Source organism: Lissotriton vulgaris, chromosome 5, assembly GCF_964263255.1.
Source record: "Lissotriton vulgaris chromosome 5, aLisVul1.2, whole genome shotgun sequence".
NCBI classification, from domain to species: domain Eukaryota; kingdom Metazoa; phylum Chordata; class Amphibia; order Caudata; family Salamandridae; genus Lissotriton; species Lissotriton vulgaris.
Genome location: NC_141693.1, coordinates 1,828,352,854 through 1,828,367,900, shown reverse-complemented (window position 1 = coordinate 1,828,367,900; position 15,047 = coordinate 1,828,352,854). Strand labels below are relative to the sequence as shown.

The 15,047-nt window shown below is 47.2% G+C and overlaps 1 protein-coding gene across 1 annotated transcript in view; it reads right to left on the bottom strand.

Moving 5' to 3' along the window:
• SKAP1 (src kinase associated phosphoprotein 1) overlaps nucleotides 1-8,549 on the bottom strand; it is a 1,438,262-nt gene extending 1,429,713 nt beyond the window's left edge. Inside the window, exon 1 of the mRNA XM_086924266.1 lies at nucleotides 8,410-8,549. Within this exon, the coding sequence (XP_086780392.1) occupies nucleotides 8,410-8,455 (46 nt within the window). The 5' untranslated portion in view covers nucleotides 8,456-8,549. The remainder of the gene's footprint in view (nucleotides 1-8,409) is intronic.
• Nucleotides 8,550-15,047: the final 6,498 nt, after the last annotated feature.

Genomic DNA, 15,047 nt, shown 5'->3' with positions numbered 1-15,047 from the left:
CATATTAGCTAAGTGGTTTATCCTGCATTCTTTAATTCTGGGGAAGATAACAGAGCAACAGGCTTTTTGCCAAAGAACATGGTGGGAGAATAACATATTGTGTGAACCAGCAGTGTCTGGTTGGCTGAAGGGGTGCCCCCAGCAAGGCAGAACACATTGCCCTAATCAAGGCCAGGTGATTACACTTGCTGCATAACCTGTGCTCAACCTTGGGTAGCTTGGCACTGAGCAGTCAGGCTTACTTCAGAGGCAATGTGTAAAGCAAAGTCATAGCAGTCACTAGCGATAAAAACAATAAGCATCACAAAAGACTTCACACAGGATGATTGTAAATAAAGTTTATATTCTACACACTTATTCAATCATTAGAACATGAACATTATATACTTTTGGGCAGGAAGCACATTTGGAAATATTAATAGAAGTACTAGGACCACTCGTATTGTTATGATGATAATATGCACACTGTGGATAATTGTAGGAAGGTAGATACCCGACTATGGTTACCCCCGACTTTTTGCCTGGTGTTTTGCTGGTTTTCCGACTTAGTTGACCTGGGGCCCTGCCAATCAGGACCCCAGGCCTACTGCTCTCTCTCTAAAATGGATTCCATGTACCTTAGGTACATTTCCAATTGGGACTGGGCCACCTTGTCAGACCCTGTAACTCAGAGCATCGGTGTACCCAGGGCCTACCAGGGGCTGAAGCATGTATTATGCCACCCCTGGATGGCCATCTAAATCTGACACAACTGGCTGCGCGACAGCTGGGGCAACGAGGCGTACTCGCCCGTTGCTTTAGGTATAGTATACCTATATCTAACCCTCAAATGGACACCCGAATTCCTATCAGTCACTCCTATGGCAGGCCTTGACAATCCTGAAGGCAGAGTGCGTGGAATCGTGTGAATTGGGCTCTGGCACGAGCCGAGCCCGGTTGCAGCTTGTGGAACCAAGACCCAATGGCTGTTCCATGATAACGCATACCATATCACTAACTTCGGTATCGCGTTATCAAGACATGTCAAGTAAGGTGTCATACGAATCGGGATACTGACCCCTCACCAATGCTGGTGACGGGGTTAGCCTTCCGCCCTTCTAGAGGGACACGACATGTACGTAACTGTGAACCCCAGTTAAAGTTAACTGAAGCCTCAGCTCCACAAAATGGATGCTGCCACCACAGACACGAGTCTGACCTCCGGCTGCTGGGAGTCCTTCCAGCGAGGAGAGCTTGGACAAAGGGTTTCCTGTCCGGGGCGGTGTTCGCACCATCCCAGACAGGGTTTTGTGTATCCTGGGTAGGCAGGGCTTTACAAGAAGGTGACTGCAGAGTGGCACCCCGGTGCTCACTACGCATCTGCCGGCTAGAACCAGTTCCAGGGGCACCCCAGCCCCTGGCCTGGGGAAAGTCCGGCATGGGAGAGGGGTGTAACCACCCCCCTTCCTGGTCCCACCCCTAGGGCAGGACTAGTCACGGACCCACCCCTTTCTTTAGGATAAAGGCAGGAGCGGGGACCCTTCCAAATTAGATCATCTTTGAATCAAGAATACTTTCTACGAAAGGAACTCTCGACTCTTCTCAAGATTTCTCCCTTGTGGCTAAGGAGTAGTCACCCTGCATCCGCAGGCACCATCTAAGAACTCTGCGGTTTGCTGCAAGTCCTTCCTCAGGAATCCGACTGCCCAGCTCGACGAGAACCGGCTTCCCTGGCACCTCTGACCTCTACCCACATCGTCAGCTCAGCTGAGATCCGTGGGTGCGACGAGACCTCGAGGGACCGGCCATCATCAAGACCTGCACGATTTCTTAACCAGCACGACCACCGAGGGATCCATGGTGAGTGCTCTTGGGTCCGAGAAGCCCCGACCCTGAGCCGCTCCAGCATCGAAGTTCAGCCTCCCAGCATCTCCACGATCTGCGTGGGGCCCTTCTGCTCTCTGCTGTTCAGCACGTTGTCTGGTCACTAGCCGCTGGCTTGTGACCTTCTTGACGACACCCGACAACCAACGCTGCTGGTCTGGTTGCTCCAGACTGGCCTTTGCACCCTTCTACGAGAGGAGCACCCCGGACCCGACTGGTCCACTCAAGACGCCATTTTAGGCCCACCACATGGCCCTGAAATTTGCCAAGGCTTGTTGCCCCAATCCTGGGCCCAGCGACGCCGACAGCATCCACCTTCGTGGGACAGCTCGCACCTCCATCCTGGTCGCCGACAACGCCTCCTGGTCCGTGAGACTGCAGAGCCTAGCGTCTCCCACTCACCTAGTCGAGGTGACGATCATCCGGTGCCCTCCTGGTACCCTCTGACTACTGGCTAGTAGTACGAACTTGGTCCCCTCTGCTTTCAGGTGTCCTCCATCTCTGATCCAGGCTTGGATCTCTACGAACTATCTCCACTGGTCGCCGGCCAGCAACTCCTTTCTTCCGGCTCCTGGCTCGTCAGCGAAGACTCTCGACGTCTGTAAAGACTTGTGCAGCCGCAGCCCTTGGGGCTAGGTAACTTCGGCATTTCGGTGCCCGCATAGCCTCCTTATTTAAGGGTCCCGAGTCCCTATCGCTTCCGACTTGCCTTATCGGGTCCGCCCGAGACCACTAAACTTTCCGTGCCCTCGGGCACTTGTATTGATTGTGCACTTGAAGTATTTTCTTAAGAGTTTCGTTGTGTGCTTAGTACCCTGTCCTCATAAAGAGTACAGGGCTGTTGTGATTCTAATAAATACACTGTTTATTTTCATAACACTTGTGTGGTGTCCTTTCACTTGGTGTTCAAGGGGTATAGGTGATGGTATAACAGCTGGCTTAACACGCCCTCTAGAGTTTAGCCCGGAGACTGCTCGTATCCACGCTACTAGGATAGCTGGTCTAAGGTTGACTTACAACCAATCACCATAAGGGTTGTTTGGACTGATGCATAGTGATCACTAGAATAGTGAGCACTGCATATCGGGCCAACTTCTCACAATAATACCTAATCTAACACCCCCTCACCACCAATAAAGAGAGAGCACCCTTATGCAGTACAAGATATCAAAATATGTACATACACAAAAACAGAACACTTTTTAGCAGCACCTCGGGCTGGAGCCATGCGGGTAAATCCAATGTCAAATGCATTGTTCTTTTGGCATACAATCAACGTATAAAGTGGCACTGCTGGCCAGTGTCATGAATCACAGGCGGTTTGCACATGATAACTCCCACTCACACACACTCAGCCAATCCATACAGCACACTTACACACACACACATGCACGCAGCACCCTAATGTGGTGCCACTGGTACCCAGCAGGGCAATGGATCACACCCTGAAGACTCCGTGGCCCTAGCCCCCTTCACCCAAAGTTCACACCGATAGACCTATACCGCCAGATGGAAGATAACCAGCCCCATCTACTGGACATTGGCCACACACAGCGGATGTCACACTTAGCCTGTGTACGTGGGAAGCAGACGGGAATATGTAGCAATTTTAATTAGGAGGTAGACGTAAACAAGGAGAGTTTAGCAGCAACTTGGGAAGTTCACCCAAAGGTCTCAAAACACAAAGGAGTCACGTAGTCTCTTGACCCGCTTCCGAACTGTCTCAGACGTGTTCATTCCACCTAGCCAAACTCTCTTGATACTACCTAGCACAGAGATGTATTCGGAAGGGGCCAGATGTGGAGAGGAGAGAGCAGTTGATCTCTCACGATGAGGGTCAAAAAGGTAACAACAGATGACTGAGGAGTAAGATAGGGGAGCCTCTCTGTAGGAGGAGGCGTCCTGTTTGGTAAACGATGATCCAGGTTGTGCCCAGCCAATCCAGGCACAGCGTCTGGTGCGCGTTGGTATAAGTCACACCAGACAGATCAGATTTCAAGCAGGATGAGTAGCAAATTCTGCACTTCCCTGGAAATGAGAAACAATGACCGGTGCATGTTGAGATGGGTTGCACCAGGCAATTCCAGTCATAAACAGCAAACAGTTGCAATTACCGACCTCCCTGGAAATGAGGCATAACACACAGGCGCAAGATCAGCACAGCCATATGAGGTAGAATGAGGCCCTACTATGGGTACACCCGAACCTCAGAGGGTAGCACCCTGTGAATCGAACACCGCACGCAAGGAGCACACAGTTGGCGTGTCGCATGAGAGAGATGAGGCATGATCGATTAAACAGGCCATGTAGGGTCCCGCATTCAGTGAATCCACTCACCACCAACTAGACACTTCTGAATATCATGGTCCCCGCAGTACAGGAACCACACACCTTAGATGAGGGCAAGATTTCTTGGCTCAGCACCAGACAATCTGGCCTCCAGGCACAAGTCTTAGTTCCACGCTCACACAGCGCTACCAGTTGGGATTCAGTAGCCGATGTGGGCACTTGAGAGTTCACCGCTCTACAGATATCACAGGTAGATGGTGCAGGTCCCTTGCGGGAGAGCTTTAATGTCCCTGAAATCTCCGGTAGTACAGGAGGCCCACGGTCAGGCCTTTGGAGAGCCCACTTCAGGGTGCCACACTTTAGCAAGTCCTTGGCCCAGGCCCGCCACTATTCGAACAGTTATCTTCCATGTGCACAAGAGTCCTTTGGCAATGTGCACTACGCAGACTGTGTTCTCACATCAATCAACAAAGGGAGAGATAGGGTTATAGGGCACTCTTAGACCCCAGTCAGTTATCAGATAAACAAAGGAAGAGTGTCCCTCTGAGAAGCGTTATAGCACGTAGGATTTGAGGCCAGATTGTAAGTGGTCAGAAAAACGGACCAATTTCAAGAAAAAATACAAGATTTTTTCAGGAAACCCTCACTCACCCTAGTGGTGACATGCTTCATCATCGGGTCCACCGGGAGAGATCGAATACCTCCCCGGTGTGCTGCGACGCCAGGAGACTGCGGAGCAGGTTTGTGTGAAGGAAGAATGTGAAAAAAGTGGGGTTGAGTGAATTAAAAATGTCAAAAGTTGTACCAAAAAATCATTTATTAGCTGGTCAACTTGACATAATAAAAACTAGCTATGTGTAGGGAGAACTAACCAAATAAAATATACTGGTGTTTCCCTGTTAAAGAGAGGTCAACATGTTTCTGCCCGTGGTATGTGTGACTTTACAGGGCTTTCTTCAGGACCAGTTAGCGAGTGTTACCTTAACAGGTGTGGGCGCGCTAAGGCCCACCCTGCTAAAGGTAGTGAAAGTTAAAAATAGCACTATGTGTAAAAAGGTGCAGTAAAAGAAACAAACTGATAAGTTGGGGATTTACCTCTATTGCGAGGATGATCATCCACTAGATCCAGCGAGGGAACAGCTAGGTACCGAGAGGGTGCAGAGCGTTGCGGGCGGTGTGCCATTGTCGCTCCCACCCCCCTCCTGAGTTCTATGGGGCGTGGTTCACTTTTCGTACAAACTTCTAGGTTCCTCGCAATAGAGGTAAATCCCCAACTTATTAGTTTGTTTCTTTTACTGCACCTTTTTACACATAGTGCTATTTTTAACTTTCACTACCTTTAGCAGGGTGGGCCTTAGCGCGCCCACACCTGTTAAGGTAACACTCGCTAACTGGTCCTGAAGAAAGCCCTGTAAAGTCGCACATACCACGGGCAGAAACATGTTGACCTCTCTTTAACAGGGAAACACCAGTATATTTTATTTGGTTAGTTCTCCCTACACATAGCTAGTTTTTATTATGTCAAGTTGACCAGCTAATAAATGATTTTTTGGTACAACTTTTGACATTTTTAATTCACTCAACCCCACTTTTTTCACATTCTTCCTTCACACAAACCTGCTCCGCAGTCTCCTGGCGTCGCAGCACACCGGGGAGGTATTCGATCTCTCCCGGTGAACCCGATGATGAAGCATGTCACCACTAGGGTGAGTGAGGGTTTCCTGAAAAAATCTTGTATTTTTTCTTGAAATTGGTCCGTTTTTCTGACCACTTACAATCTGGCCTCAAATCCTACGTGCTATAACGCTTCTCAGAGGAACACTCTTCCTGTGTTCTCACATCCCCACAAGCGTATCTCACCCTTTGCTGAAGGATGTCACCCCTAGTTATACTGTTGTGTGTCTTTGAAGTTAAGGGTGATTTAGGTGGTTTCCCTTTGTACCACAGATGTCTCCCCTAACTTTTCAGGCCTGTCTGCCATGGGGCCATAGTATGCAGATCTTAATATTTAGTGGAGCCATGATCCGGACCCTAGAGGCTAAGTGTCAAAACCTCTCTCCCTAATCTATCCCATTCGGTCCTCGAATGGCATACTAGCGGAAAATGAAGGCCTTTACCATGGGAGCGGGCCTTTAATGGCCGGTGGAGCCCGCTACAGAGGGCTCTAAGGCTATTAGAACATTCCACCCCTAGAGGGCAGAATTTTCTAATTAGTGAAAACAAACGCCTCTCGGAGCCCGAGGATGTTTACACACCCTCGGGCTAGGAGAGGCCTTTGTTCGCAGCAACAGCTGCAAACAAAGTCAAACACTGGAATGTTGATGCTCCGGGCCTCTACCAGCCATAAGAAGCCAGGAGCACTCCTCCCAAGACTCCAATATTCTAATAATAATTAACAATAGCCAATGTAGCGCAATGTAACATAGCGGTCATTTTCTTTATTCTGAATACAGTTTTTACGCATGCTGTGGGTAATTAACTTGTTGTTTTTATATTTTTGTATAAATGTTTTGTACTGAGGTGTATAATAAAAGCCATTAGTATTGCAATATGCCATATGTTTTCTGTTGTGTGTTAACCAGGAGGGTAGGAAGAGGGGAACTCACCAACAACCATTCCATTCTCTGACAGGACTGTCCAATGCAAATGACGTGTACTTTATGTAAGATTTGATGGATGAGTTATGAGGCACTAGTCTGTTTTCTTTGCAGCCTGGGAGCCAAGGGAAATCCATTAGGGTGCCTAAAATTTCAGCTTGCAACAAAGCCTTCTATCACTCAATGGAAGGGATTTCTACTATAAGAGGCCAAGGACCGAATGGGTATTGATATTCTACTTATTCTCCGCTTTGAATGAGAGTTCCTCAGCACATGGGGAGCTCAGCTGGGTATTAAATGTACCAGCGCCCCAGTGCAGGAATGAAAATCTGCATTACTCCAAGTGTTCCTTGGCATAGACTTTGGATTCCATCCCTCTTGCCCAAGGAACAGTTTCAACCTTTCCCAGATTACATATTGCTTGGTAGTGATTCCTTACTGAAACAGGATGACCAGGGGCAACATTTTAAAAACCAACTGAGTTATTTTCCTTTTCTAAAATTCACATCACCTAGTAATCCTTGGGACACTCCGATTTGCCACACCTAACAAAGTAATCTTAAACGGAAGTTCAGATTTGCCAGTCATCATGTGGGAAGCCGTCAAAGAATGAGAGAGAGTATCGACTAAGACTCAAACAGGACCAGGTGATAAAACACAAAGTACAAGATAGCCCTAGGCTAGCACCTGCTGTTCATGGTGATTGTTTCGTCCAGTACTAAACTTTCCCCCCCACTTTATGCCATTTGACTACTAGATGTGAAAGGACGTGCCACTGCCAAGGAGAAGCCAAGGACTGTATGGGTGCCAGCATTCTGCTCAGTTCTCCACTTCAAATTCTACTTCCTGTGCATAAAGTGTACATTGATAGCTACATCTATTCATCCATACATCTTTCTGTCCATCTTAAAATCATCTCTCGAATATCCCTTGTGCTTTATGTGGTACTGTCCGTTAATTCTCTACATATGCGACACTCGGGGTTGGACTGTACGCCCCTGCGCCTCCGTTACACTCTGTACACGGTTGACTTAAATGCTGGTGTTCTGCACGCATGGGTGCATGCGGGTTTCTGTGCAGAAATACATTAGGGTTTAGTGTTAGTCTGCGTTTGTCAAAGTCTGCGGTCTGCGGGGGGGGGGGGGGGTGAGGGGGGGAGATGTTGTTAAACGTGAGGGGTCCTCTAGACCACAACATAGCAGTCATCAAAAGCAACGTGGGCGTCATGCACCACTGTGGGAATGCACGCACTGTAAAATGACAGCCTGCTTCATGGTTTCTCTCTACTGTTCAACTGTTTTTGTTCCACAACTTTCTGTGTTCAAAGAAAGAGGCGGCAGTTTAATATTTTACCTTTTTATTTCTCAACTGTAATCCATTCTCTCTATGAAGTGTTTGCGCGTGTCCCTGTTGTGCTGGGAGCATCAAAACTATAACCAGTTTCGACGTAACCCATCTCCCCCTCACCAAGCACCACGCAACTGACAGACCACCTGCGTTTATCCTACAAAGTAGTCACAAGGCATGGTCTCACCCTCCGTCAGATTACTTCAAACCACCCTGGTTCAGAAAAAAACTCACTTGACTTATTGATCATCAGTCGCTCCCCACCTCACCCCAGGTATGACCTTTCACCTATTAGGTCATAAGTCTTTCTCACCTTGCAGGAGTCGCAGCACTTCCTCCGGAATGGCGGGAGCCTGCATGACTGAAGCCTAGTGGACACACACAGGACAGAGTAAGACTCTTACGTGAGTCGCAACACAGGTAGGCGCTAGAGGGCGTAACTACAAGACGCCCGGGCTAGTGGGCGGGTCTAGAGTAAAGGGGTGGGGCCAGTGCATGCTCGGGGATAGGGCTTCAGGGGAAAGGACGCGAGCCGTAAGGGTGATCTGTTCTCGCGCTCAGGGCGGTTTTTCAAAGTGTTTGTTTGACAGAGGGGCGGTGCACTAACTCTAATCCTTTGGCGGAAGCGCAACTGAGAGCAGGTCGGTATAACCCACCCGCAGTGTTTCCTGCTGTAGGTTAACTTCTCACGCATGCTTTTATCAACCAACCTAGTACATGCTCACTCTATGACGAACGCTGTTTAGTGATTACAGCACATTCAACATACACACATTGAGCTCCCTCCCGAAAAGTGTACTTATTTATTTATTTATTTATTTATTTATGCAATTTTATATAGCGCGGACTTTACCCGAAGGCGTCAGTGCGCTTCACAATAGGAACAGAAATGATACAAACTGAGAACATTACACGAACAACAGATTGCAAAAACAAACGTTACGTTACATACGGTAAAGTGATAATTGTGAGCAAACAAAAATACATGAGGTAGTAAAAATTGTGAGCAACCAAAAATACATGAGGTAGTAAAAAGTGCACAGGAGGAAAAAGTGACAAGTGCAGGCTACAGGAGAAAATAGAGTATAATTTGAGGTATAATACTGCAATATATGCTAGACACTCAGGCACAAGAACAAACGTTACGTAGGCAAAGGTGGCATTTGTGCAAGTATCAAAGGTAAAAAACATGTGAGAGGAAGCAAACCGAGTGTTACAAGGGCAAAGTGGTGAGTGCAAGTTGCAAGAGGGTACCAAACCCAAGTACATGGATAATACTGCAATAAAAGACAAACACTCTAACCACAAGAACACACTGGGAAGGCACTTCCATGGTCATGGAAAGTAGAAATTTTCAGTAGTGGGAGGTCTTCCTTCAGATAAAAGAGAGGACGTGAGTTACTTTTGGAGGTGTCTCTGGAGGAGGAGAACTTTGAGGTCCCTTTTAAAGGCATGGGAGGAGGCGGGGGTCCGAAGCTGAGGCGGGAATGAGTTCCAGATTCTCACTGCGTTGCCTGAAAAGGATTGGGCCATCGTTCTTTCCTTCTTGAAAGTGGGAGGTTCAAGCAGTAGATTCTCCGCATTGCGTGAAGGTCTAGAGCCTCCAGAGAGTTTCAGTTTATTCGCCAGGTAGCGAGGAGAGGAGGAGTGCAGGGCTTTGTGGGTGATACAAGCGGTCTTGTAGATAGCTCTAGCCTCAAAGGGAAGCCAGCGGAGGGTAGATAACAGCGGTGTGATGTGATTGCTTCTTTTGGCCCCATAAATGAAACGAGCTGCTGAGTGGAAAACAGACAAGTGGGGACAAGTGGGATTTGGGGAGGCCAGTAAGAAGAGAATTGCAGTAGTCGAGTCTGGAGAGGACCAGTGCTTGCACCAGGGTTATAAGGTCCTGCTCCGGGAAGAAGCGACGGATTCCCCAAAGAAGGCGCAATTGGTATCGAGCAGATTTTGCAATGGAATTGATGTGGGTAATTAGATTGAGTTTTTTGTCTAGTATGACACCAAGGGATTTGGCGCTGTCGACAATGATAGGTTTATTTTTTAGTAGATTCATCTGATCCATCCATGATTGAACCGGGGGAGGAGAGAGTGAGGAGGAGAAGAGGAGGAATTCGGTTTTGGAGGGATTCAGAATCAGTTGATGAGTTGACATCCAGTTTTGAATGGAGTCAAGAGTCTAGCTTAGGATGGAGAGATCGTGAGTAGAGGCAATCTTGAGGTAGAGTTGAGTGTCGTCAGCATAGAGATGATAGTGAATCCCGGATTTACTTAGGAGATTTCCCAGAGGTTCTAAATAGAGATTGAACAATGTGGGAGCAAGTATCGAGCCTTGGGGAACACCTTGACCTACCGCCACAGGAGGTGAAAGACTGTTCGCTATTTTGATCATTTGGGATCTGCCAGAAAGGAAGGATGCAAACCATTTAAGCACAGTGCCCTCCATGCCCATTCTCTGTTGAAGAATATTGAGGAGGGTGTTGTGATTGACAGTGTCAAAGGCTGCGGAAAGGTCAAGGAGAATTAGAAGACAGGACCCCCCTGAATCGAGTATCCTCAACGCGTCATCAACCACTTGCAGTAGGGCTGTTTCAGTGCTGCAGTTTTGGATGAAGCCGGACTGACAGTTGTCAAGAAGATCATTGTCCTTGATATGACGGGAGAGTTGTTTTGCTACACATCTTTCTGTGATCTTCGCAAGAAAGGGAAGGTTAGTGATGGGGCGGAAGTTGTTGAGGTCATTCGCATCAGCAGTGGGTTTTTTAAGAAGAGGGGTGACCTGCCCAGTTTTGAAGGAGGCAGGAAGGGAGCCTTGCCAGAGGGAGAGGTTGATCAGAGTGGTCCAATAGGAGAGGGAATGGGTATAGAAGTCAATGGCAATGGCACTGGGGATAGGGTCAAGAGAATGGTTGGAGGCTTCGTTTCTCGTATGCACTTGAGAAGGGCATCTTCAGATATGGGGTCAAAGCTCTGCCAAATGGCTAAGGATTTGCGCTCCTCTGGAGGGGTAGGATGAGCGACCTGATCCACAAGTGATTTCACTTTTTCATCGAAGAAAATAGCGAAATCCGCTGCTCTCTTTGTAGAATCATCCACCTTGGAGGTTGGGGGAGAGCAGTTAGGCATTTTGATGAGATCGAATAGTTTTTTGGGTCTATTTTTGGCGGAGTCAAGGAGGGTTTTGAAGTGCGTCCCTTTCCCAAGGAAGATGTGCTTGTGGTACTTGGATCTTGCTGAGCGAAGCATGGCCAAATTGTCGGTGGAGGGCACTTGCCTCCATTGTTTCTCCAGGAATCTTAGCTGCTTCCTTTCCTCATAAAGGGATTTGTTGAACCAAGATGCTGAGGGAGTGGGCCTTAACCTTTTGCTTTTGAGTGGAGCGACGTTATTAATTTCAGCTGCGAGGACTATGAGGCATTGGGAGGTGAGTTCGTCAACATCTAGGTTCGGGTCTAGCCTTGGAAGTGATAACAAAGCTGATTCACAGAGGGGACCGACATCAATATTTTTGGCATCCCGGAACCATGAGATGGCCCTCTTGGGTTGGCCAAGAGTTATAGAGTGTGAAAGTTGAAGAGAGAATGGGATGAGGAGGTGGTCAGACCAATCTACATGAATTGGGGTAGTGGTAGAAAGCATGCCTGCTTTAGAAATAACAAGGTCCAGGATTGCGCCCTTAGAATGTGTTGATTCAGTGCAGTGTTGGATAAGATCGTTTGCAGAGAGGAAGGTGGCCAGTGAGTTCGCAGAGGAGTCTTGCGGTACACCCCAGTGGAGATTGAAGTCACCAACGAAGGTCTGATTGTCACTTCGCGAGTATTGGTCGCTGATGAAGTCGGTGAGTTCATCCATAAACGAAGGGCCACTACGAGGCGGGCGGTAAATGACATGGAATCTGAGGGGTGAACGGTGTTGCAATTGAAGCTACGCAGTCCTCTGGTGCAGTGGATATTTAGGTCTCGCTTGAGACAGCTGTTGCTTATGTTTACAAGGGGTTAGAGTCCGCCCTTTGTTTACCATTAGTTGGTTTATCGTCACTCTTGCACCTCGTTGGTCAGCGCGTGCCTGCTTCACTTCCGCTTCGTGTGTTTTTCTTTCCATAGAGCGTGACCGAAGTACTGCTTCCTTGTAGCTCCCAGTGTCCTTCCACTGTTGGTGTACTTTCAGAGGTACTTTTTCAGGGTTGAGCCTGCGGATGCAGGCACTAGCGCGTGCGTCTCGCTTGCGAGCCACTATTGTTTACAGAAAGGACTTGGATCACAACATTTCTTACCATTTGTTTTCCCAGTGTCCCTCTTCTTTGCAGCCTTCTTAAGGCCAGTGCAGGCAAAACCTCACTTCTGAACCTTTCAGTGGAGCAGGGACCAAGCACAGATTGATTGCACTTAATTAGTGAGCGTCCGCTGCTTGCATTGTGACCAAGGCACTATTTCTTCTGCCCCCTCCCACTATCATTGTCTAGTGCTCCCATTCCCCTCCCCTGCACCTTCCACGTTTTGCTTTCACCATGGTCACTTTGAGTGTCAGCTACCGGTGTGGTTTCTGTGTGTAAGGCATGATGAGCTAACCCTGTAGTGAGAGTGGGAAAGAGCGCAACAATGTGTTCTCAAGTGTGATTGATTGACACCATAACCATTTTCAGATTCCGCAGGCAAGTAGTTAGGTGTTCATACAGTGTGTGAGCACCAGCACACAACTCTGCAGCCCAGTTCCTAACATTATTTGTGAAAAACCACAGTTCCTGCTGTCTCACATAAGAAGTTCGTTGTCACTTCTAATGCTTCCATCAGCCCAGCGCTGCACTCCTCTTTACTAGAGAGTTCTCTTCAGTGCCGGGACAGGGGTGCATACAATATTTATCAATAGCATTAAAGACTCTTGCCTGCTTTTTTTTAATCTCAGTTTATCAGAGAAGACGTGCATGGTACTTGTACGCTTTTGGAAAGCTTTTTGCACTGTATCAATACATGTGAAGTTTCTTGTGGGCTATAAGCGGTTTCCTGGCTGTAGCAAAGGACAAACAAACAACTAGCCGAATTTATTTAGAGATAAAACTTAAAGAATGTATTCATTCTGTGCAAGTAAGCATTCCTTATATAGGCCATGTGCACTGTGCATAAGTCGATCACCGGTAATGGCCGCCCGGTGATCATGCCTATGCTGAAACCCTATCAGGCTCCCAGGACACTTAGATCTAATAACAAAAATCTTTTGACGATTCCCAGGATTCGTCGGGCACGAACGGGTAGCAGACGTTTCGCCTTTCATGCTGCAAACTTGTTGAATCTGCTCCCCAATCCCATTCGCCTGGAACCTAACCATCTCCTTTTCAGGAAATTGCTGAAGACCTTTCTCTTTCCTTGAGTAGTGGAATGTTCTCCTGTCCAAAATGCGCTGGGATGTTCTAGGCTAGCCATGCGCAATAGAAATGCGTATTCATTCACTTGTCCATTATGTAGGAACGCAATGCAATTAATAGTGTACATTTGAAAGTATACTTGTGTATGACGCAGAAATATTCTTAAAATATTGTGATTGCGTAAAAACCAAAGCTGTTATGTGTTTAGTCATTTAAAGCCAGTATTCCTAATTTTATCATGTTATGTGTGCCTTTGCAATGGAGATATTTTGTTAACTCTCTTGAGCAAAACCTAATAAACTTTGAACCATGACAAAGACGATAAACACTTATAGAGATAGGAATAAATGACGTTTCCTGCATAGGCCCGCCTCTTCTTGTCGTTTCTCTTCTGTTCTTCTATCCACCTCCCTTTTCCTGGTCTTACGCCATCTCTTCTTGAATGCCTTAGTAGGTCAAAGCCTACCAGGCAGCGCGACTGACTGGTTGCTAAAGACCATAACTCACAAAAAAGATAAGAACTAAAAGACACAAAAAGAGAGACCCTATCATGAATTATTCTATTAATCGTTCTGTCAGTGTCTCTAACCTACCGAGAAATGTGTGTAGAAGGGGAATAGAGTGGAAAATCAATAGATTTTTTAATACTACCCTCACCCACTATATAGTGGCATGCTTCCTCAAAGGGCCGCTTTCAACGCCCAGGTGCAGACCAACACACTGGACGGAGCGCTGATTTTTTAGGTGAGGTGAAAGAGAATTGGTGAGGAAAGGAAAGAGTTTTCCCTGTAAGGGATCACTGGTGCAAAAAAAGAAAGATAAAACTGCCTAAGGAGGTATCTCTTGTATTCCTTTATTCTTGGTCCACCTTGACAGGAGTAACTACTAATCCTTTATTCCCCTTATTTTCATTTTTAATCCTGTCGGGGCGGGGTACTACCATCACACCGCAATCTCGCCTCCACCTTATTATAACCACAACTGTTATTCAAAGATCTACCACCCTACCCATTACCACCCTAACACATCTACCACCACCCTACCACTACCCTACTAACACCCTAACCTAGACCACCCTCACCAATGCTACCATCACCACCCTCACTTCCACCACACTGTCACCCTTACTACTCTCACCGTCCTCCCCTTTACCACCACCCTACCCTAACCACTACCACTACCTTTTCACTCGTTATGGCTCTTAAATCCTGTAAAAGCTCTTCATTTTCAAACAACCATTTTCAACTCTCGTGGACTTCTGAAAGAAGCTCTTGACTTGGCTCTTCCAAAAAAAGAGACATGATTCCCTCGCCCTGCTCAGCACCTGGATAAACTTGTGGGTGATTAGCTGCGCATTACAAATCCACATAACATAACTCATTACTTAATTGTTGTTTTCAGGAGACATTGTGGCCTATGTTTGTGTTTGTTTACTCATGAGTAACTTGTTCTCACCTGAAACTATGCATCGAGGTATCTAGTAAGATTAAGAAATATTTATATGTAGTCTATAGCTATTTATCGATCTGCCGACTATTCAATGGAAACAATATGTGAACGTTGGGAAGGAGCCCTATAGTAGGATGTTGCTGAGA